Genomic DNA, 22,157 nt, shown 5'->3' with positions numbered 1-22,157 from the left:
CGCCTCCCCGGGAGGCAGCGCCCGTCCGCACGCCGGGGCCGATCCCCGCGGCCGCCGCCCGCGCTCCGCGTCCCCGGGAAGTTGTCTCGGGAGCCCGCGGCCCCCGGGTCTCCTCCCCCTGAGCCCCGCCCCCCGCCGGCCCGGGGGCGTCGCCGCCCGCTCGGCCCGGCCCGCGAGTCCGCCGCCCGGCGCCGGTCGCGCGTCCCCTCCGCCGGCCCGGGGAACCCCCTGCGAAGACCCCCGGCACGGCGCGCGCCTAGAGCGCGGGAGCCCGGGACCCCGCGGAGCCGTCCGCCAGCCCGCGGGGCTCGGCGGGCATGCAGGCTGCTCGGTGAGCCCCGGCACCGAGGCCATGTCCGGGGCGCGCTGCCGGACCCTGTACCCCTTCTCCGGGGAGCGGCACAGCCAGGGGCTACGCTTCGCGGCCGGGGAGCTCATCACGCTGCTGCAGGTCCCGGACGGCGGCTGGTGGGAAGGCGAGAAGGAGGACGGGCTCCGCGGCTGGTTCCCCGCCAGCTACGTGCAGTTGCTGGAGGTAAAGGGGTTGGGGGGGTCGGGGAGGCTCGGGCTGGAGGTCCTCCGCGCGCCCGCAGACCTGTTGCCCGCGCGCCCGGGATGCCGTGCCCCCCCCCCACCCCGTCCCCGGCTCCAGCCGCGGGGCTCCCGGGGAGCGGAGCAGCCGCTGCCCTCTGGTCTTTCCTCTCCTGGGGGAGGGGGGTGGTGGTGGGTGAAGGCAGCGGGCGTCCCCGGAGATGTGGGGAGCCCCGGCCACCCGAGTGCGCCCCCCCCACTTTTGTTTGGCCTCCCCAGCCCCTCGCGGCTGCCCGGAGGCGGCGAGAACTTGTTGCCTGGAGTTGTGGAGCAGGCTGCGGGCGGTGACGGGGTCGCCGAAGAAGGGTTGCTTGAGTCTGGTGGTCTTGGGTGGGTGGGTGAAGGGGGGTTGTCCAGGAGGTGGCCCCGCAGTCCCGGATCGCTCGGACCGCAATCCCGGGTGCCTTAGTGGCCGATGTTCGGTGGGTCGGTCCTGCTGTCCCGGGTCAGGCTGCCTGGCCGCCGCGCCCACCTGCCAGTCACCCATCTGCTATCCCTGGCTCCACCAGCGACCCAGGGGTACAGGTAACCTGCGGGCCAGCGCCGCCCCCTGCCCGGAGCTCCCAACCTGAACCTGAAAGTAGCTCCTTCCTGGGTGTCAGGCGGGCCCCAAGGCTGTACAGGACCCACTGAGCCAAATCAGCTGGCTGTTTATTGTCTGGGTGACAATCGCAAGGCCTCGATGTCCTCTAATCGCTGAGCTCATGGTCACAGGCTGAGTGAGATCCGAAGTTTCTAAAGTCCTTTGTGTGTATGGGGGGAGGGGGGGAGATTACTTTAACCACTGGCACTGAAAGCTGGCTGCCCCAGGATTGTTGCAAAAGACTGAATTAAAAGTTATTCCCAATTTTCTGTAAATGTTCTTAAACATACCGCTAAAGCCTGACCAGATCATAGAGTCTATATTTATGTCTTAACCCAGGCCTATTTCACAAAGAACAAAGTAGCAAACATTGAATGACTCTGTGGCTCTTGGGGAGAAGAGAGAGAGAGTTGGGAGTGAGAAAGGTTAGGGAATATTCCGTTGCCTGAGAAGTATCTTGTGCATCTGCATACTTACATATGCTGTCTATAGATGTGATATATTTCCAGATATATTTGATAATATATGATATCTCTATATATTTGATGTCATATATATGATGTGTCCAGCTGGATTTTAAGTAGTGCATAGCCTTCTAGGAATGGTGAGGGATGTTTTCCACACCTCCTTCCCAAGTGAATGGACAGGTAAGGAGCAAAATCTATGGGGTTGGGGGGGGCTCTTGGGGAAAGGTGGAAATGAGTTTTTATGGGCTTTTAGCAGAGTTCCTTCTGGGAACTCCTCGTTCTATGATTTAAATATCTGTACCTGAAGGAGAAGCTCAGGAGAGTTTTTTGGCTTTTTTCAGTCCCTTTCCTATGAGTCAGGTAGAGAAGAAAACAAATGGCTTGCTTTTCACTGGAAGATTCTAGCTCCAAAGCCTGAGAAGAGTTCTGGTGGCTACATTTCTCTAAGAAATCCTGAATCTGGAATGAGGGTTGGTGGATGTCTGTAGGGTAAAGGGGGAACTCCTGGCTGGACCCAGCTGGCTGCTTTGGGGCTGAGTGGGTGTAGGTAAGGTCAGAGTTGCATTGGTTTTATATTTTGTGCATTTATGTGTTTTGTTTTTGTGTTCTTCCTTGGGAAAGGAAGGGAGGCTATACCAGGCCCCAGGGACAAAACAGAACTGTGATCTGGGAGAGTCCTGGGTGTGCCAGTCACATTCCCTGGCTTGTACATACACAGGAAGTCTCGGGTGCTTCAGGACCTTCGAGACTTGCCACACCAGTGCCCATAAGTGCTACAGAAGGCTCCTCCAATTGGTCAAACATCTACAAGGCACCAGGTGTGGTGTGCATGTCATTATCAGTTTTCCTGATTTTTATAGATGAGCAAATTGCTCCAGGAAAATCTCAACCCAAGCAGAAGAACATGGACCATCCTGACAAACCCAAGGCCTCTGGCCACTAGGTCCTGGCTATGCAGGGCATGGCACAGCCCTTCCCAAAGGAACCAACTACTCGCAGAAAAGGGATGAGGGAGGCCTGTGTTAGTTGGTATGTGTGAGGGGTTAAAGATCTGGGCAAAGCATCCCAAGAAAGCATCTAATGGGTGGAGTGGCAAACATAAAATCCTGAGATACGAGCTTCCGAACAGGAGAGCAAAGGCTCATCAATACCGGAGCCTTAATAAAACCAGAGTTCCTACTAGGGTAATAAGGACAAATAGAAGATCCCGCTGGCCTCTTGAGGAGCATGGGGTGGTGAATGCACACGGAGAATGGCTCCTTTAACATGCTCTTCATTTCTCCCCCTTTGATAGAAAGAAGGGTAGCAGGGGGTGCTTATCTTGGGTGCCGTGTGAGACACTGAGAACAGTATGAGCAAAACAAGCATGCCCAAGGATGCTATTCAGATAAGAAAGGGGAAGAGAGAGATGTGACTTTTGTTGGAAGTGTGGGCTGTGGTGGAGAGTTCGAGCTGACTCTGAAACTTCCAGATCCTCCTTTCCCCCCTCCCCGCCCACTACTCCCCTAGAGGACCCCATCATGGTAGAAGACCTGAGCTGTTTAGTTAGCACTGTCAGGAACTGTAGCCCATACCTGGCTTCCGGCAGACAGACTTCTGGAAACCCTCAGCCCAAGCAGAGAAATGTGGAGCTTTCTGATAGGCCCAAGGACTCTGCAACAGGGGTCTGGGCTCCTCAAGGTATGACATAGTCTTTCAAGAGAAACTAGCTTTCAATCTTTGTGCCAAAAAGCCCGAGATGAAAGAGCTTATAAAGAAGAAAGGTGTATTTTGGCTCATTTGTTTCAGAGGTTCCAATCCATGCTCACTTGGCCTGTGTGTGTGTGTGTGTGTGTGTGTGTGTGTGTGTGTGTGTGTGTGTGTGTGTGTGTTGCCAGTCTTGGGGCTTAAACTCAGTGCCTGAGCAATGTCCTTGGGCTTTCTTAAGGCTAGAGCTCTATCACTTGAGCCTCAGCCCCACTTCCCTCTTTTTTATGTATGTGGTACCGAGGAATCGAACCTGGGCCTTCTTACATGCTAGGCAAGCACTCTATCAATAGACCAAACTCACAGCCCCACCTTGTTGCTTTTGGACCTATGATAAGCCTGATCAGGAAGACAGTGTACAGTGGAACAAAACTTCACATCCCATAGTGGCCAGGAAACAGAAGAAGGAACCAGGATCCCCATGTCCCTTTCACTCCCAGTGATCTAACTTCCTCCTATACACCTACCCCACTTCCTAAAAATTCTACTATCTCCCATTAGCTGTTACTGGCTTATGGAGCCTGTAGTTTAAGTCTTTCAAGAAACATAAGATCTGAACTATAACAAGATCTGACAGACAAGCCCCACAGTTGACTGTAGGTCATAAAGATCATTAGAGGAGCTAGAAAAAAATTTTTGTGGATGGTGTCTTTAGCCTTGAAGAAATGGGAAGAGTGGAGAACTCTGCTACCATCACTTAAAAGACAGGGTAGAGGAGGAATGAGTTAGTAGAAGCCCTGGGCCTAGATTGGTGTTCTAGCTTATGTCCTGTCAGCTCCAAGCCAAGCCCTAGGTCATCTCTGTAGACATGGGGCCACCACCTGGAGGAGAATTTCCACTATCCTTCTGAGGTACACAGCTCTTGGGGTAGGTAGTTAGATGAGGGAGATCTTCCTCTATCCAAGGAAGACTTTTGAAGAATCAGACATGGTATGAGAACTGGTTAAAGTACTGGCCAAGCCAGCTGGCTGGAGGGCCTCAGTGGCTTCAGGAATTCCTTGTGGCCTACTTTTGACTGAAAAGGAAAAAAAAACTAGGAATCTACCTAGTGAGTGCTGTAAGACATCTTCCAAAGAACCTGAAGAGCATTTGGGAAATTATTTTAGAAGGGGCAATAGTATTGGAACACACACACACACACACACACACACACACACACACACAGAGCTTTAACTGGACACTGTTAGAAGCCATGCTCTGGGTGCCATGTTTTGTGGCTTGAATCTTGGTACTCCTTCATGTGGCCTCTTTCCACGTGGTAGCTCCTCCTCCAGGGTCTTTCTGTGTTGGGAGCCAGAGTGGAATCAAACTGTACCTTGACTTGCATCAGACAATGGCTATATTGTCTTATTGTTTTCTGGCCCTATTCTATGTAAATGACCTGAGATTTACCATATGAATGTAACACCTGGAGGTTCCCTGTGTCTGGAGGAGGGGAGAAGCAGGAGTGAAAAATAAACGCGGCAGTCTTTACCTGGACTGCGGACATCCCGGACCCGGCGTGTCTGTCTCTCTTCTATTTCTTCCTAGTCCTTGCCCCCTATTTTCAGGCACCCCAGTCTGCGAACCCTGGTTTGCTGCCGGTTGGCCCCGGCATTTCTGTAGAGAACTTTCTCTTCAATGAGGGAGTGAGATAGTTCTTACATAGTTTGGTGGCTGGCTTCCAAGAACACAAATTCATAAAGAATAGGCATAGATAATCCAGACCTTGTTGAGGCCTTAGCTCAGAACTGGCTCTTCAGCTCCACTGTGTTCTGTTGGTAAGGTATATCATGGAACCCATCTGAAGCCAGTGTGGATAGAAGTGGACACAGGTGTGGAAACACAGTGGATCATGGTGACTCTTTATGGTCTTGCTGAACCTTTCTAGAAACTTAAGATCCACCAACCATAACCCCCAGGCCTCAAAAGTTTAGGGAGGATATAGGTGGATCTATTGATGGGGAGGCAGCAGGACCAAGTGGGTCTAATGAGAGAGGGAGCCACTCGAAGAAGGAAAAATGCAAGCGACTTGGTCTTTTGGCTTGGAGATGCTCTACTGCAATCCTTGGTGAGTTCCTTCTCAATCCGCCCCTGACTCCACAGGTTTATCTCTAGATATTTATGATGCATAATGCAGCCAGAATTTGAAATCAGATCTGCCTGAACCCAAGGGGAGGTATGGTTGTACATGACTGTAATCCCACCATTCAGGAGACAGAGACAGGAAGATCATGAGTTTGAGGCTGGCTTATTTTCTATTTTCTTTTGCAATGACTTGCTTGGCTAAAAAGCAGAGCCTGGGTTTGTCCATTACTGGATTGCCTCAATGGTCCAGCATTTCTTTGATTGACATGTATCTCTGGCCGCCTGACACTTGGGTGAAGCTTGCTAACACATTTAAATTGATTTTAATATAAGACCATTTTCCCTGTAGCATGAAAATAACTAAGTCATCTGACCTTGACCTTCACTCCAATAATTTTCAGGCAGTCATCAACTCTGTTCACACAAAGGTGTCATTAGGGCTGGAGATGACCATGATCTGTAATTGGAACTGAAGTTATTTCATCTTCACAAAGTCATCCTGCCCTTTGATTTGGAAGCTGTGGCCCACACCTACAGCCCCTAAGGTTTGTAAATCTACTACTACTGGCCACAGCTCCATTTGCATCTGTCAAGCAGAAGCCATCCCCATCTCTACATTGTGTTTCCATCTGGTCAAGTGTCCCCTGTCTGGAACTTTAAAGCAGTGGGCAGGGCTTCTGGAGTTCTATGGGCAATCCCATGGCATCTTAACAAAAGTTCCCTTAGCAACAAAGCCTCAGGAATCCCTGACATCTATTCATCACCACGTGAAACCCTCCTTTCCACATAGAAACATGAATGAGATGCCAGCCTTCTTGTGTTCTTCTAAGCCTGGAAAAGCCCAGTCTGATGACTTAGTGCATCCTACCTATGAGCATGAATCTGGTCCCCACTTGGCTGATGAAAGGAAATAAATGTTTGGCAAACCAGGAGGTCTTCTGTGCATGTAACTTCTGACTATTACCAGGCCACCAGGGGACATTGCTCTAGCAGCTTGCTCCCTTATTATTCACAGTAGCAAGGAAACATGGGACAAGTTTTCTAACAGAATGTTGGGACTGATATTCCTGCCCTTAATTAGGAAATTAGTGGATTGCTCTCTCCCTGCAGTAGAGACTTCTGGGGTGGTGTTTATACCTCTGGAGGAGTAGAAATGGTACCTAGGTGTGTCTGGCTTTTGCTTTTACAGATCAGAGCATATCTGGGTGATATGGAGAAGGGTTTGTTGTAAGTATATAAACTCTCTCTCTCCTTTCTTTCTCTCTCCCGGGGACCATATCTAGGGCCTCAATAAAATTAAGATCACGCTTTTTCACACTTTTCACGGAGCTATACCCTCAGATCAACCCACTTACTTCTATCACTTTATTTTTTGTGTTAGTATTAGAACTTGAACTCAAGGCCTTGTGCTCTCAACGGGCGCAAGACTGACACTCTACCACTTGAGCTAGACCTTTACTTCCTACTCTTTTGCTGGTTCATTGGAACTAAGAGTCTCACATACTTTTCTGCCCATGCTGGCTTTGAACTGCAATCCTCAGATCTCAATTTCCTAAGTAGCTATGAATATAGGTATGAGCTACTGGCACCTGGCTCACATTTATCTTTTTTTTCTTTTTTTTAATTGTAATTAATAGAAGGGTTACATTATATTAGCCAGATAGAAGGTGCATTTTTTTCACAAATATTTATAACCCCTCTCATGTTTTCATCCCCATTTCCCTCCCCCCACTCCCTCCCCTCGTCCTGTTTTCCCCCTTCCCTATCTTATTTCAAATTCACATTTATTTTTGTGCTGGCACTAGGGTTTAAGCTCTAGTGTTCTTGCTCAGCTTTTTTATTCAAGGCTGGCACTTTAATGCTTGAGACACACCTTTACTTCCAACTTTTGGCTGGTCAGCTGGAGATAAACTTCTCATAGACTTTCCTGCCAAGGCTGGCTTCTAAGATGTGAGGATCTCAACCTCTTGAGTAGTTAGGACTACCGGTATGAGACTAGCACCCAGTATTCTTTATCATCTTTTGCATGTACTCTCCCTACCACAAGATAAACATTTGTTCTGTTAATGTAACTTCCTGGTTCACGGTATCTCTGCTTTTCTCCAGCTACAAATTGATATCCAGATTGAACTTCCAGACACTCAGATTTCACACATCAAAACTAAGCTCATAATCTCGATTCTCTCTTCACTCTCTGGTTCTACCAGCCTTCAAACCTTAGTGGATGTCATCACCATCTCTCTATCAAGTCTCCTGACACTTCTGTCTTCTCCCTCCTCTTTTGTTCAACAGGTTAGCAAGCATTGCTCTTAGTCTCTTAGAAACCTTTTTCAGAGATTTTCACCTCTGTACTTGGGTTTGTGAACCTTTTCTGAAAAAGGGAAGGAAATATTTTAGGCATTGCCAGCCAAGAGAGGAGCTTGAATCTAAGATGCCTGCCTGTGATCTGTAGTGTGCCAGAGACAGGGAGAAGTAGGGAGAGTACCCAAAGAGAGCTTTGCCACAGCAACTCCATCTGCTGCCATGATGTGAAGCCTGCCTTAGACAATCCACAGACCAACGCATGTACTTGTGTTCTGGCAAAACTTTATTTGGGTTTTAAGTGTCATCCACATCCCATACATTAAGGCTGGGCCCCAAGCTACTAGGAGGTAGTGGAATCTTTAAGAGGTGGAGCCTAGCGAGAGGCCTTTAGGTTATTGAGGTATGTCCTTGAAGGAGAGTATGGGAATCCAGATTCTTTCTTCCCTCTCTTTTTCACTTTCCACTTCTGAAGCGAATGGTTTGGTTCTACCACATGCTCCCGAATGAGATGCTATCCTCTGCTGTTGTGCTGTTGCCGAAAGCAACAGGTCTGCCCTACCACCGGCTGGGATTTTCAAAACTGAACCAAGACAGAGTTCCCCACCACCACCACCCAGCTCTCTCTCCAGGAGGGGGGCACTGTCACTCAAGGTTACCACTCTACCAGTTTGAGGCACAGTGCCACTTGCTGGTTTTCTGGTGGCTCACAGGAGATAAGAGTCTTCTGGACTTTCCTGACCTGGGTTGGCTTTGAACCATGATCCTCAGATCTTAGCCTCTTAAGTAGCTAGGGTTATAGGTATGAGACACTGGTGCCTGGCAGAGCTTTTTTCTTTACAAAAGAAATAATAGGGGATATGGGAGGTAGCTCAACAATAGAGTGCTTGGCTAAAATGTCCTGAGCTTCATCCCCAGTGACTTCCAATAAAAGGGGGTAGCATACTGATATGGCACTTCCCTATCATGATTGAGGCCCTGGGTTTGAGCCAGTGCCACTAAATAAATAAATAAAATAAATGCAAATACAAATGTTCTTTATTGAAATTTACATTTGAAACTTACATTTGAATATATTATCATCCTCATGTACCATGAAGTTTTCTGATGTGTGTGTGTGTGTGTGTGTGTGTGTGAGAGAGAGAGAGAGACAGAGAGAGAGAGAGAGAGAGAGAGAGAGAGAGAGACAGAGAGAGAGAGAGAGAGACAGAGAGAGAGAGAGAGAGACAGAGAGAGAGAGAGAGAGAGAGAGAGAGAGAGAGAGAGAGAGAGAGAGAGAGAGAGAGAGAGAGAGAAGAACTGTGGCTTAAATTCAAGGCCTGTGTGCTTTCCCTTTTAACTCAAGGATGGTACGTACAGCTAGTTTCTTGCTGGTTAATTGGAGATGAGTGCCATGTACTTTTCCTGCCTGGAATGAATTTGAACTGCAATCCTTAGACTCCCAAGTAGCTAGGATTACAAATATGAGCCACAGGGGCCAAGCCTTTGTTGTTGTTGTAGGGCTTGAACTCTGGGCCTGGGCACTGAGTTCTTCAGCTCAAGGCTATTGCTCCACCACTTGAGCCACAGCACCACTTCTGGTTTTCTGGTGGCTAATTGGAGATAAAAGTCTCACGGACTTCACTTTTGTGCCCAGTCTGCCGTTGAACCATGATCTTCAGATCTCAGCCTCTTGAGTAGCTAGGATAACAGATGTGAGCCACCGGCACCCCACCAGTGCCGAGCTTTTTATTCGTTTATGTAGTTACGTCATAGAAAATAGCAATAATACATTGCTATGTGAATAGGCAACACATTTGGGTAAAAACCTTATAATAAAAAACATACAGTGTCACTTACAAAATTTCACTAGTATTCAAACAATTGTAAATCAAGACTGGTGGCATGGTTCAAATAGTAGGCTGCCTAGTAAGCATGAGGCCCTGAGTTCAAGCTCTAGCACCAATCAACATTTATTGTTAATTTTTTTATTAAAAGGTATCTTTAACCAGATAGAAGGAGTACTGCCCAAGCCAGCTCAGGGAAAATGTGAGACCCTACCTCAAAAATAATCCATGGAAAAAGGGGCTAGAGACATGACCTAAGTGGTAGAGCACCTGCCTAGCTAGTGAGAAGCCATGAATTTGATTCCCAGAGCTACCCCCTAAGAGATAACTCTTAAAAATAATACCAGGGCTGGGAAGGTGGCTTAGTGGTAGAGTGTTTGCCTAGCATGCATTAAGTCCAGGGTTTGAGTCCTCAGTACTACAAAAATAAACAAAAAATAAAACTAATATCAAAATCATTTTAGAAAGTGGGTACTTTGGAAGTGGCACTATGGCTAAAAGTGGTAGAGTTTTAGACTTGAGCAAAGAAGTTCAGGGTCAGTACCCAGGCCCTAAGTTCAAGCCCTACAGCTGACAAATAATAATAACAACAACAATAATAATAATGTAGAAAGTGTGTATTTCAAGAGAACAGCAAAATAATCCTATGGTATTTAAAAGCATGAATAATACACATAATGTTTAATCTAACAATTGCATTTCTAGAACTTTCCATTCAGCAGGCCTCTGCTAGGCCTCTTCCTGCCCCCCTGGGGGTAGAAATTGGCTACATTCTAAATACCCACCTGTAGGAACTGGTTGAAAATCAGATTTGTGCTAATAAAATCTAGGTATGCAGAAGGGTCCAGTGACTAAATTGAGCCAGCTAGGTGCCAGTGCCTCATACCTACAAGTCTAGCAATGCAGGAGGCTGAGATCTGGGGATTGAGGTTCTCAGTCAGCCCAGGCAAGAAAGCCTTACCTCCAATTAACTACCAAAAAGCTAGAAGTGGAGTTTTGGCTCAAGTGGTAGTATACCAGCCTTGAACAACAACAACAAAAAGCCAAGGGACTATTTCTAGGCTCTGATTTTAGTCACAGGACCTGTGCGTGTGTGTGTGTGTGTGTGTGTGTGTGTGTGTGTGTGTGTGTGTGTGTGTACATGTACACTCACACATAACACAACTAAATTGCAGCTGAATTTCAAAAGTAAAAATGTTTCCCCCTTCCTTTCCCTATTTCAAATATACAAATAAATGTATAAACAAGATGATTGGGAGGGGATAAGGGAGAAGGAAACATAAGAAGGAGTATTAAGGTTTGAGAAGTAATATGCTCATTACCTGATGAATGTAACCTCTCTATATATTATCCTGACAGTAAAATAAAACTAAAAAAAGTAAAAATGTTGCCAATGATACTTCCTATCCTCAAGGAACTGGAAGAAATTGGCATCATTTAAACTTCTTATGGTGAGCATAAAGTGTTAGTGTTGTTTGGGAGTGAATTGCTTTTTAAGAGCTGGGACTATGTGTGCAGCACATTCCCTAAGTACAGGTTGAAAGAATACACAGTGGTCCCAGGCCACTTTCTTTGACATATCCCAAGTTAACAATAGACTTTTGTCATTCAGGAGGTGGGGAGGGGAGTATTAGTTTTGACTTCTTAAAAAGAATGCCAATATTCTTCTGAAGCCAAGGCTGGTGTGTCTGTGGTGTGACTGTCTGTCTGTCACCTTGTTATAGAAGGGACTTAAGGCAGCTTACCAAAAATCATATGGAACTTTCAGATAAAAACATAAATGTGTGAAGAAATCCAAGGAAAAGAGAGAGGAGAAAACAAGGGAAAGGAAAAAGATGGTGGAGTGAAATATGATGGAGTGAAATTGGAGTGATAGATCTTGAGTGAGAAGGTGTTGATCAGATGAAAGAGAGGTCCTCCCTTCAAGTAACAACATATTTGGTTATTTCCCAATGAAGAAGAACAGCAATGTTCAGATTACAGTCACAGTATGGGCATAGATGATGTGTTAGTCAGGATGGGTTAAGATGCTCTGCCATAACAAAACGATCTCAGTGACTTACAACATAGGTTTGCTGTGTCTGATGAGAGTTATTTTGAGGCTGCATAACCTATAGGACCCAGGATTAAGGAGTAACCACTCTTGGAATCTTACTAGAGAGTTGTGTTAAATTGCACATTGTCTTAAAAGCTTTTGCCTAGGGGTGGCATATAACTTGATCTGCTAATTTCTTTGTCTAAAGCACAGACATACTTCACTTAAACACAATGGTGCAATGAAGCCTGGATGGGGAAAAGGAGCAAGCTGAATCTTACTGTGGACTGCTCTGGTGACTACTGTGATCCTGGCTTCTCAGGGGGTGTCCGGGCCCTGGTCTCTTTCAGATTCAGTGCTTCCCAGTTGCATCTAGAGCAGTGCTTCTCAAATGAGATCTAGTGCTTCTAGAGAAGGATCCCATGGGCTGTAGATTCAGATTCAGATGGCCCTGAGATGGAGCCAGGAGTTCTGTATATCTGGCAAGCTCTCAGGTTCTGTGGATACTGGAAGGGATTAAACTACAATGTGGACCTCAGGATATACCCTGAGCTCTGTAGATTCACAGTTAGGCCAATTATTCTTTCACATAGGCTTTGGTGGGCTAAGAAAATGAATCTCCAAGGTAGGGTTCCTTGTGAATGCTTTGAACTACAAGAACAAACTCTTTCTAACCCCTTTTTCCCCACCTTTCATCTCATCTGTTTTTCCTTCTGAAGCTCAGAAAGGGCTTTCTCTGATGCTCCTATCTAGCCTAAAGAGCAAGACTCCAGATTAGTTCACAGGAAGAAAGACTATGGTTCATAGTCAAGCTATTGCCTATTGACCTGTTCATGGCCTCTCAAAATCTCTGTTCCTAGCAGAGCAGTGGTGACTGTAATTCTAGCTACACAGGAGACTGAGATCTGAGAATTGTGGTTCAAATCCAGCCGGGGCAAGAAAAGTCCATGAGACTCTTATTCTTGTCTCCATTTAACCAGCAAAATGCTTGAAGCAGAACTGTGGCTCAACTTGTAGAGCACCAGTCCAAAACTAAGAGACAGCACCCAGGACCCTGAGTTTAAGTAACACACACACACACACACACACACACACACACACACACACACACGCATGCACCTTTCTTCCTTTAATACTGTGGACAGCTATCACTTTCCTAGCTCCCTGGGAAGAAGATACCAAAACCATAACCATCTGGTCCTTTTGAGTTTGACTCCCATATACTTCTATGTCAATGGATATGTATGGCTTCTCTCTGGTTAATCTAAGCCACTGCCAGGTTGCTTTATAAACTCAGCAGATCTTCATTGAGCAGAAAGAAAGTTGCTGTTGCTCCTATAGCTTATTCTTCCCACAGCTATCTAGGCATGCAGTGTTCTGCATGGCATACTAGTGGATACTTGGTCTATTTTTAAACAAATACAGCTATTTCATGATCCCAGATTCCCTGTGATTGTTCCCCCCCTCTCTCTCTTCCTTATCTTTGAGGTTCTTTTCACTCTGTATATTATTTTATGTATATATGAAGTATTTGGGTGTTAGAATTTGATATGTGTATGTTTTATTATTTTTTTGGTATTTGCTTTATTTTTTTCTTTTTTTAAAAATACTTTATTGTAATTAATAAAAGGGTTACATGATATTTGTCAGATAGAAGGTGCATTAATTCACATACATTGATACCCTTTCAAATGTCTTGATCTACTGTATATCAGTAGGTGCTTTCCACAAGACCCAACACACATAGCCAAGTTGTGGAAATGAGGTTAAAGGTTTTCTTTTGGAAGGCTAGGAGCGTGGACTAGTGATAGAGTTCTTGCCTAGCATGTACAAAGACCCTGGTCAATTCCCTGGTACCACAAATGTAGAAAAAGGTAGACGTGGTGCTGTGGCCCAAGTGGTAGAGCTCTAGCCTTGGGAAAGTTCAAGGATAGTGCTCAGGCCCTGAGTTCAAGCCCCAGCACTGGCAAAATGTTTTCTTTTGGGGGGAGGAGAGGGCTTGAAGGATGTTCCCTTCCAGGGGGACCCCTTTCAAGAGACTTCAAGTTTATAATAGTTTACGTGAAAGAACTTCCTGGCATTGAATTCTTTCTCCGATACTTTCATTCCTCATTCCTTCTCACTAGCTTGTCAAATGCACAGACAATTCCAGGATTAGTGCACAAGAAAACTAATTAAGTTGTAAAAGTTCTGTAGAGATGCCATTTAAGGAAGAAAAAAAAAGGTCTACAAAATGAATACTTGTCCTTATTTTAATCCTGAGAGTGGAATCCTTATTTTAGCAATGGCTCACGGAGGAGAGTCATTGAGCCATTTGTTTTTGATTTGTAATATAATTTAGGCATCAAAATATGAAACCTCAACTTTAAATTTAGTTTGAGTCTGCTGTTCTCATTTAGTAAGTGTTTTATTGATAAATAGCTACCAGCATGTTTTTGTGCTTGGATGGGGGAAAAATACAACCATGTTGAGTAGTTGATAATCACGGACACACTCAAAACAAACTCTAAGCCAGTGTTCAGTCTTGGGCTGTGTTATAGAAAGAATCCGGATCCCGGGGCACATCAGATTCTACCTGTACAGACTCTTGTCTTCACTGTCAGCATGACACCAATATTAATGTGGATGCAAATCATGGTGATATGTGGGGAGGGGCGGTGTCCTGAGAAAATATAGATTTCTTGTTTTGTAATTCTCCCACATGAACTAACTGGATCTTCTGATATTAGAGTGAGAGTTTACAGCTTCAAGACTTCCACAAAATAGCCGCATTATGACTGCCACCAAATACCTTGCCTGATAATGATTCTCCCCTTCCCGTTCTTCTTCCCCTTCGATTGTGTGTGCGTATACTAGGGCTTGAACTGTCTAGTCACTTTTATGCTTAAGGTTGGCACTCTACCTCCTGAACAATGGCTCCACTTCCAACTTTTTGATGGTTAATTGGAAATAAGAGTTTCATGAACTTCCCTGTCCAGGATAGTTTAGAATTGTGATCCTCAGCTCTCAGCCTTCCAGGTATCCAAGATAATAGATACGAGCCACCCATGCTTGATTTTCCATTTTCTTTTTGAGGGGTTGGGGATTAAATCCAAGATCTTGGCTATACTAGGCAGATGCTCTACTATTTGAACCATGTCCCTTGTCCTGTATTTTGTCTCTAATTCACTCCTGAGGGAGGCAACTGTTGCTGGTCCCTGGGCCACAGCTGGGGTTACAAGATATTTGATACTTAGGGCTATTTTTTTTCCTTTAAGTTTGTCAGCAAGACATATTTGATCCTGGAATTAGATTGGATATTAAATTTTGCTTTCTTTTATTTTTTAAAGTGGATTATATGAGGCTATGAAAGTTCATGGAAAAGAACATGGATGTATAGGAATTTAAACTCTGGGTGTACTTAATCTTTGGACAGAGATACATAGGGCTGGTGCCTGGGGTTCCTGTTTGTCTGCAGGAGGCCCTGCTCGCAGAGTAGGGCGGGACCTAGGAAGGCTTTACTGGGCTGGGGGCCAGGAGTCTGGCTTTGAAGGAGGTAGAGCCTGTAGCAAGGCTTGCAGACAGCGTGGTGTGTGGTATGAGGTGGCAGATGCATGGCCTTGACTCAGTATGCAGGGTATAGAGGTAGACGGAGGCTGGATGGCCCGGTCTGGTACCCTGAGATTTAGGAGTTCCATGCTGTGGGATGTGGTTTGCCTATGTGGTTGAAATTGGGCTGCAGTCCTGAGCCCTTGGTGTTGACTGCTCGGCCCACCCTCAATGGGCATCTGAAACCAACTCAGCTCCCACTGCCTGTGTGGCTCCAGGCAAATTGCAGTCTTCCAAGTTGTTTTTAAGGTTTCTATGAGGATCAGGAGAATGTGGTGAGGGGGCATGCTTCCCACCTTGTCCATACCCTGTGATGGGAGTTTACATTCTCTTATGTGATAATTATGTGCCTACTTGGATGCTGGGGCTGCCTGTTGATTGGGGGCAAGTTTGGTTGTGGGAGTGTGGATGTGGGTGTCACTGGAGGAGAACCAGGGCCCCTGTGAGGGCATCCTGTATGACAAGTCTGGCTTCAGCACTGTGGGCAGGACAAGGCATCTCTGAGCACTTTGGGATGTGATGGCTGGAGATGGGGAGACTTTGGTTTTCTTTCTCTCTTTTCTTTTTTCTTAGTGGTAATGGGGTTTGAAGTCAAGGCCTTGACTTACCAGTTAGTCATTCTACCACTTGAACCATATCACTTACCTACCTTCCTTTCTTCCTTCCTTCTTTCCTTTTTTCCTCCCTCCCTCCCTCCCTCCCTCCCTCCCTGGCTTCCTTCCCTCCTCCCTTCCTTCCTTCTCCCCTCCCTACCCCCTCGTATGTATACATGCACTGGTACTGAGGCTTCAATTCAGAGCCTGAATTGGATTCACTTCACTTGAGTCACAGCTCCACTTTTTGGCAGTTAATTGGAGGTGGGAGTCTCCCAAACTTTTCTGTCTGGGTTGGCTTGGAACCTTGATCTCAGAGCTCAGCCTCCTGCATCACTAGGATTACAGATGTGGGCCATGGATGCCCAGTTCCATTGGTTATTTTTGAGTTCAGTACTCATTTTATGACCTGGTCTGCCTATGATTCCAGCCTCCTACTTGTGCTCCCCTACTTTGTTGGAGATAACAGACACTCACCTCTGGCTTAGCCAACGTGCTTCCTCCATAGCTGGGATAAGAGGCATGAGCCACCATGCCTGGCCATTGGTTGAGATAGAGTCTCTTGGACTTTTATACCAGGGCTGGTTTGGAACTGAACAGAGATTCCCCAATCTCCACCTACCAGGTAGCTAGGATTATAAGCTCGACCCAAAACACCCAGGGAGACTCTGCATTTCTAACAAGTTCCCAGCGGCTGCTATAGGTCTTGAGTTACACAACTCGAAAGTGTATGCTTTGTCTGGAGCAGGTGGTTCCTGAGCAGCTGAACTTTCTGGCTCTTGCTAGTTTATTGGAAACTATCTCGTCATGGTTAGATTGAGATAGTTAGACTTAATTGCTTTTTACCTGGACTTATGGGTCCCCAGCTTCCTGGACACTCATGGAAGAGACTCTTGTAAATGAAGATAAAGACTGTTTATTGGGAGAGGCTGCTAACGGACATCATCATTTCTTTTCCTTTTTTTTATGGCCTGTTTCTGGAGCAAAGTTCGGGTGGAGACTCCATCACCCCTTATTACTTGGTAGTAATGAGGGGGTCTTATGCTGGAGACCCTAAGGTCCATCTAACATTGTAAGCCTGTGTTGTACCACGTAGCCACATACCAGCTCCTCCTGGAAATATTTTCTACCAGTGCTGGCTGGGCGAGGGGCTGAATGGAACCTTGAGCAATGTTTGGGGGCTCTAAATTGGAGATGATATCACTGACTGATGTCTGCCACATTTTCTAGATGGAACCCTTGGGTCTCTGTCCTAGGCTTAGCCTCTCTTCTGCTGTCAGTTACTGCTGTGGTCCCTCTCCCAAGGTGTGGCTGGTTTATAAATATCTCTAAATGTTTATTCTTCATCATTGGGCTGTAGTGATTTTTTTAAGCCAGTTTAATCACCCAGTTCTCCTGTTGAAAACTTTTAGGCTTTTCATTGTTTTTCTATTAATGTTGAATGACCCTAAACCTAGAAGTTTGGGGACTAGAGGGGTTTGGGGTTTTGCATGTGTGCGTGATAAGATGTTGGAGTTTTTGTTGCTGTTTTGTTTTGTTAGTGGTGTTACTGGAGCTTGAACTCAGGGCATTGTCCTTTAGCTTTTTCTGTTCAAGGCTCTACCACTTGAATCATATCTCTATTCTGGCTTTTTTAGGTGGTTAATTGGTGGTTAGCTACTCAAGAGTCTGAGATCTAAAGATCACAATTCAAAACCAGCCTGGGCAAGAAAGTTCATGAGACTCTTAGCCACAATTAGCCACTAAAAAGCTAGAAAAAAGCTAGAAGTGGAGCTATTACTCAAGTGGTAGAGCACTAGCCTTGAGCAAAAAAGAGCTCAGGACAGTGCCCAGGCCCTGAGTTCAAGACCCAGGATACACACACACACACACACACACACACACACACACACACACACACACAGACACACACACAGGTGTGTCTCTTGGACATGCCTGGCAGGTTTGGCTTTAAACTATAATCCTTAGATCTTATCCTCTTAAGTAGCCAGACAGCATGAGCCACCAATGCTTGGCTAATGACATATCTTGGGGAAGGGACCCAGGTCTAAATGTGAAATTCAGTAGGTTTTACCTATGCTGCACACACACAATCTGAATGTCATTTTATTTTTTAAATATTTATGTAGTTTTTAGTTGGGCTTGAACACAGAACTTCTTGTTCTTAATTGGCCTCATCACCATACCTTTACTTCTGTTTTGTTTGTTTGTTTTTTGCCAGTTAATTGGGGAGAAGAATCTCTTGGATTTGCTTGCCCAGGCCTGGCTTGGAGTGGTGATCTCAGATCTCAGCCTCCTAAATGAAAGTGATTTTAGAGCCATATTTTCCCTGAGCTTTGTCACATGGGGATGTCTTGTGCTTACTCAGGAAGTCTAAGATATTGGAACGTTTTAGATTTTTGGATTTTCAGATTAAGAAGCTCAACCTATAAAACCAATGAGGCACTCTGGGCTCAGACTGTCTGCCCCCAGCCTATTGTTCCAAAGTCTTATCAAAACCATGTGGGACATCCAGTTCTTGGCCAAGACCTTGATGTCCCTTGACCCACGTCCTGGCACATGATTTTCTTGTTCCTGAAGGAGCTCCCTTCCTGCATGCTTTCTCACCCCTGCTTATCCCTTCTTTTTTGTTCGTTTATAAAAGAATATTCATGGATTTTGTGCAACTGTTGCCAGGATTGATTGTAGAATGTTTTTATTTTTATCACCCTCCACACACACCCTGATCCCCCCAAAGCAACCTGAGTCCGTTAGCAGTCTTCTCTCCATTTTTCCAACCAACTCCAGCCTCAGGTGACTGCAGACTTACTGTTTGTCTCTGTAGGGACTCTGCTCTGTAGATTTCATATAAATGGAATCCTACCATGTGTGGCTTTTTGTATCTGACTCTTCACTTAGCAAAAAGTTCTTGAGGCAAGCACTCATTATCCCTTCATTCCTTTTTATGACCAAATAATAGTCCATTGTGTGGATATACTGTATTTAATTTACTTACTCACCAGTGGATGGACATATAGGTTGTTTCTCCCTTCTTTTGGTCATTGTGAATATTGCTACTATGCTAGTATTTGTTTTCAATGCTAGGGAATAACCGCGGTCTTTTTTTTTTTTTTTTTTTTTTGCTACTTCTTGGGCTTGAACTCAGGCCCTAAGCACTGTCGTTGAGCTTTCTCGTGGCTAACCCTCTACCACTTGAGCCACAGTGCCACTTCCAGCTCTTTCTTTTTTCTTTTTTTTTTGTGGGTCATGTGGCTTGAACTCAGCCTGGGCGGTGTTCCTGGCTCTTCAACTCAAGGCTACCACCCTACCCTTGAGCCAAGCATCACTTCCCATTTTCTAGAGGTTAATTGGAGATAAGAGTCTCAGGTCTTTCGTGCCTGAACTGGCTCTGAACCTTGATCCTCAGATCTCAGCCTCCTGTGTAGCTAGGTTTATAGGTATGAGCCACCGCTCCTGGGTTCAGCTCTTTCTATGTATGTGGTATTGAGGAATTGAACCCCAGGGCTTTATGCATGCTAGGCAAGCACGCTACCATTAGGCCACACTCCCAGCCTTCAGAGCCTTTTTCATGCTAGGGAGGCACTACCACTGAGCTATATGGCTTCTATCAACCTGTGTCTCTACGCCACAACTCCTGAAAGTTAAACCGCCTTCCAGTAGCACAGGCTGGGACTACAGCCTTCCACGCAGAAGAGGCAGTGTGGGGGTGATGGTGACAAGTGTGAGTGTTCAGAGCTGGCCCAACCTGGAGCTGTTTCAACACTGAGTAGATGAGACTTCAGTCACATTGTGTACCTCACCTTGTGCTTCAGTTTCCGGATCCTTGAATACAACAGTAGGCCCGTTTTCAAGAATGGTTGTTAGAGTTTTCTCCTTTAATACCACTGCTCTGCAGAAAGCCTAGTATTACTGCTCAGTTGACCTATGGCAGCCACCTTTCTTCTTCTTCTCTCTCTCTCTTTCTTTCTAGTCTAAAGATGTCCCACTTATTTCTTATTTCCATCCATCACACAGAATAGTGTCTAACTATTTGCCTTTTCTTGGAAAAAAAGAAGCCTGCTTTCTCGAGTTCCCTCTGGAACTCCAGGTCATCATTTTTTATGGTGACCTTGTCTTTCTCCATCCTAGCCACAGTCACTGTAATTCACTTTCAATCTCAGTTTTTTCTAGGCACTTTTTGTCTCATTCTTGCATCCTCATTGAAGATATGTTCACCCAAGGAAAATGCTGGCCCTTTCTTCAAGTGTAGATTATAAACGTAAACCATGGCTTCCTCTCTGCAGTCTCCTCTCATTCTGTGTCTCCTTGCCTGAGATGAAGATGAACTTGTTTAGAATCTTAACAGGTCAGTTATTAAGCAGAATCTTATCTTGGAACAGGTGACAGATAAACCAGCTTATAAACATAGATTTTTTTTTGCAACTAGAGACCCTAAATATCTCCTTGCCCTTGTATACATTGGCACTCAGTTGAAGAATTCTCTCTCTCTCTCTCTCCTTCCTCTCTGTCTATGCCTCTTTCTTTCTCTCCCAGTCTTCGCTGGGCTTGTGGCACAGCAGATATCTCTCTGTGTCTGACTCCCTGCTTAGAAGGTAGGAGGCACACCTGGTCTCCCACAGGTAGTTAAAAAAAAGTAAAAATAAAATACAAAGGAGAGGCATGGATCTCCAAGGTCAGCTTGCCCCCCATCCCTAGCCAGAGGATAGGACTTGCTGATGTGTGTGCACTCAAATTTCAGTGAACTGGATGCCCACATGGCAGGCCTAAGCCAGGCCCTGCACCTCTGTGGCCCTGTGGAACCTGTGATGGGCCTGGCTTTTGATTTTCAGATGACTTCCTGTGCTTCACCCGGGGTGATCTGTGGTGGTGCAAAGCAGGGCTTCTTTATGCATTTGTGTGGAGCTCTTTTGGGGGTGTTCTCTGACTCACTAACCAGGGGAGGTCGGGCGCTCTGCTACTGTGGGTGGCTGGGATGTTTGTCATCAGTCTTGGGGAAATGATTTCTCTGAGAAGCAGGCGAAGGTGTAAATTATGCTTTGCTGAAAATCATGAAGGCTGTGTGTGTGTGTGTGTGTGTGTGTGTATGCACACACACGCGAGAGCACATATTCTTAGCTACACTTACATGTCTCTTGCAAATGAGAACTGATGGGAGATGCAGAAAAATTGAAAAGGGTTACTGTACATCCAGGCAGCTGATATGACTGATAACGAGTCACGTATATGTGACTGGAGGGAGAGGAAGGACAAAAGTCATCTGTTTGTGGCCGCGCGTGTTTGTGGCTTGAACTCAGGGCCTGGATGTTGTCCCTCATTCTTTTTTTTTTTTTTTTGGTCAAGGCTGGCACTCAACCACATGAGCCACAGCTCCAGTTTTGGGTTCTTGGTGGTTAATTAGAGATAAGCGTCTCCTGGACTTTCTTTTCCTGTCTGGGCTGGCTTCGAACAGTGATCTTCAGATCCTCTGATCCTAAATAGCTAGGATCACAGGTTGGAGTCGCTGGTACTGGGCTACAGCAACTATCTTAGTGGGCTGGACATGGAACATCCATAGCATCCTCCTCCAACCTCAGTCCCCCTACGATCGGTACTGGTTGCCCCTGGCCCGAATTTCCAAGTGCTCTTTGATTGGGCTCCTTGTCTTTGTCCTTGCAAAAGCAGGATCTGACTTCACTCTCTCTCTGCTGTCCATATCGTTGCACTGAGGCTGCTTCTGTCCCGGGTCCTTCTCCCACTTCCTGACCCAAGCAGTATGGTTTGGATATAGCTCAAGCATCTTCCCCAAAATTTCATGTGTTGGGAGCTTTGCACAGCATGGATGAGGTAGTAGAAGGCCTGCAGCCTGCAGAAAGCCAGTGAATGGTCAGATACTCACACGGGGCAGAGAAGGAGGCTCCTGTGATAGTCCAGGGTGAGGGGAAACTCAGAGTCCATGAAGGGATGGGTTGTGTCTCCTCTATATCCATGTGTGGACATCCTCACCTTCAGGTACCCAAGATGGACTATCTTAGAGGCAAGACCCTGAGGGAGGTAAGTTACAAAGCAGTCATCAGTGCAGTGCCCTAATCCAACACCACTTGTGTCCTTAGAAGAAAAAGAAATTGGCCTGATGTTGGTAACTCATCTGTTCTCTTAACTACTCAAGATCCAGGGACCTGGAGGATTGTGGTGGTTTAAAGCAGCTTAGGCAGACAGAAAGGCCTATGAGACTCTTACCTCCAATTAACTAGTAAAAACTTAGACTGGAGGTGTGGCTCAATTAGTAGAGTACCAGCTGTCAGCAAACAACTGAGTTGAAAGGATGAATTTCTGAGTTTTCAAGCCCTGTTATGAGTATACATCACATAAAAATAAATGATA

At 45.9% G+C, this 22,157-nt stretch overlaps 1 protein-coding gene across 1 annotated transcript in view; it reads left to right on the top strand.

Moving 5' to 3' along the window:
• Positions 1–337: 337 nt before the first annotated feature.
• Positions 338–22,157, top strand: part of Gas7 (growth arrest specific 7) — a 197,099-nt gene continuing 175,279 nt past the window's right edge. Inside the window, exon 1 of the mRNA XM_090349529.1 lies at positions 338–535. Coding sequence (XP_090205655.1) covers positions 353–535 — 183 coding nt within the window. The 5' untranslated portion in view covers positions 338–352. The remainder of the gene's footprint in view (positions 536–22,157) is intronic.

The sequence above is a fragment of the Megascapheus bottae genome, chromosome 17 (genome assembly GCF_031878675.1).
Source record: "Megascapheus bottae isolate mThoBot1 chromosome 17, mThoBot2.hap1, whole genome shotgun sequence".
Taxonomy (NCBI): domain Eukaryota; kingdom Metazoa; phylum Chordata; class Mammalia; order Rodentia; family Geomyidae; genus Megascapheus; species Megascapheus bottae.
Note: the sequence above shows the minus strand (reverse complement) of the source record. Positions and strands in the feature narration are given on the sequence as shown.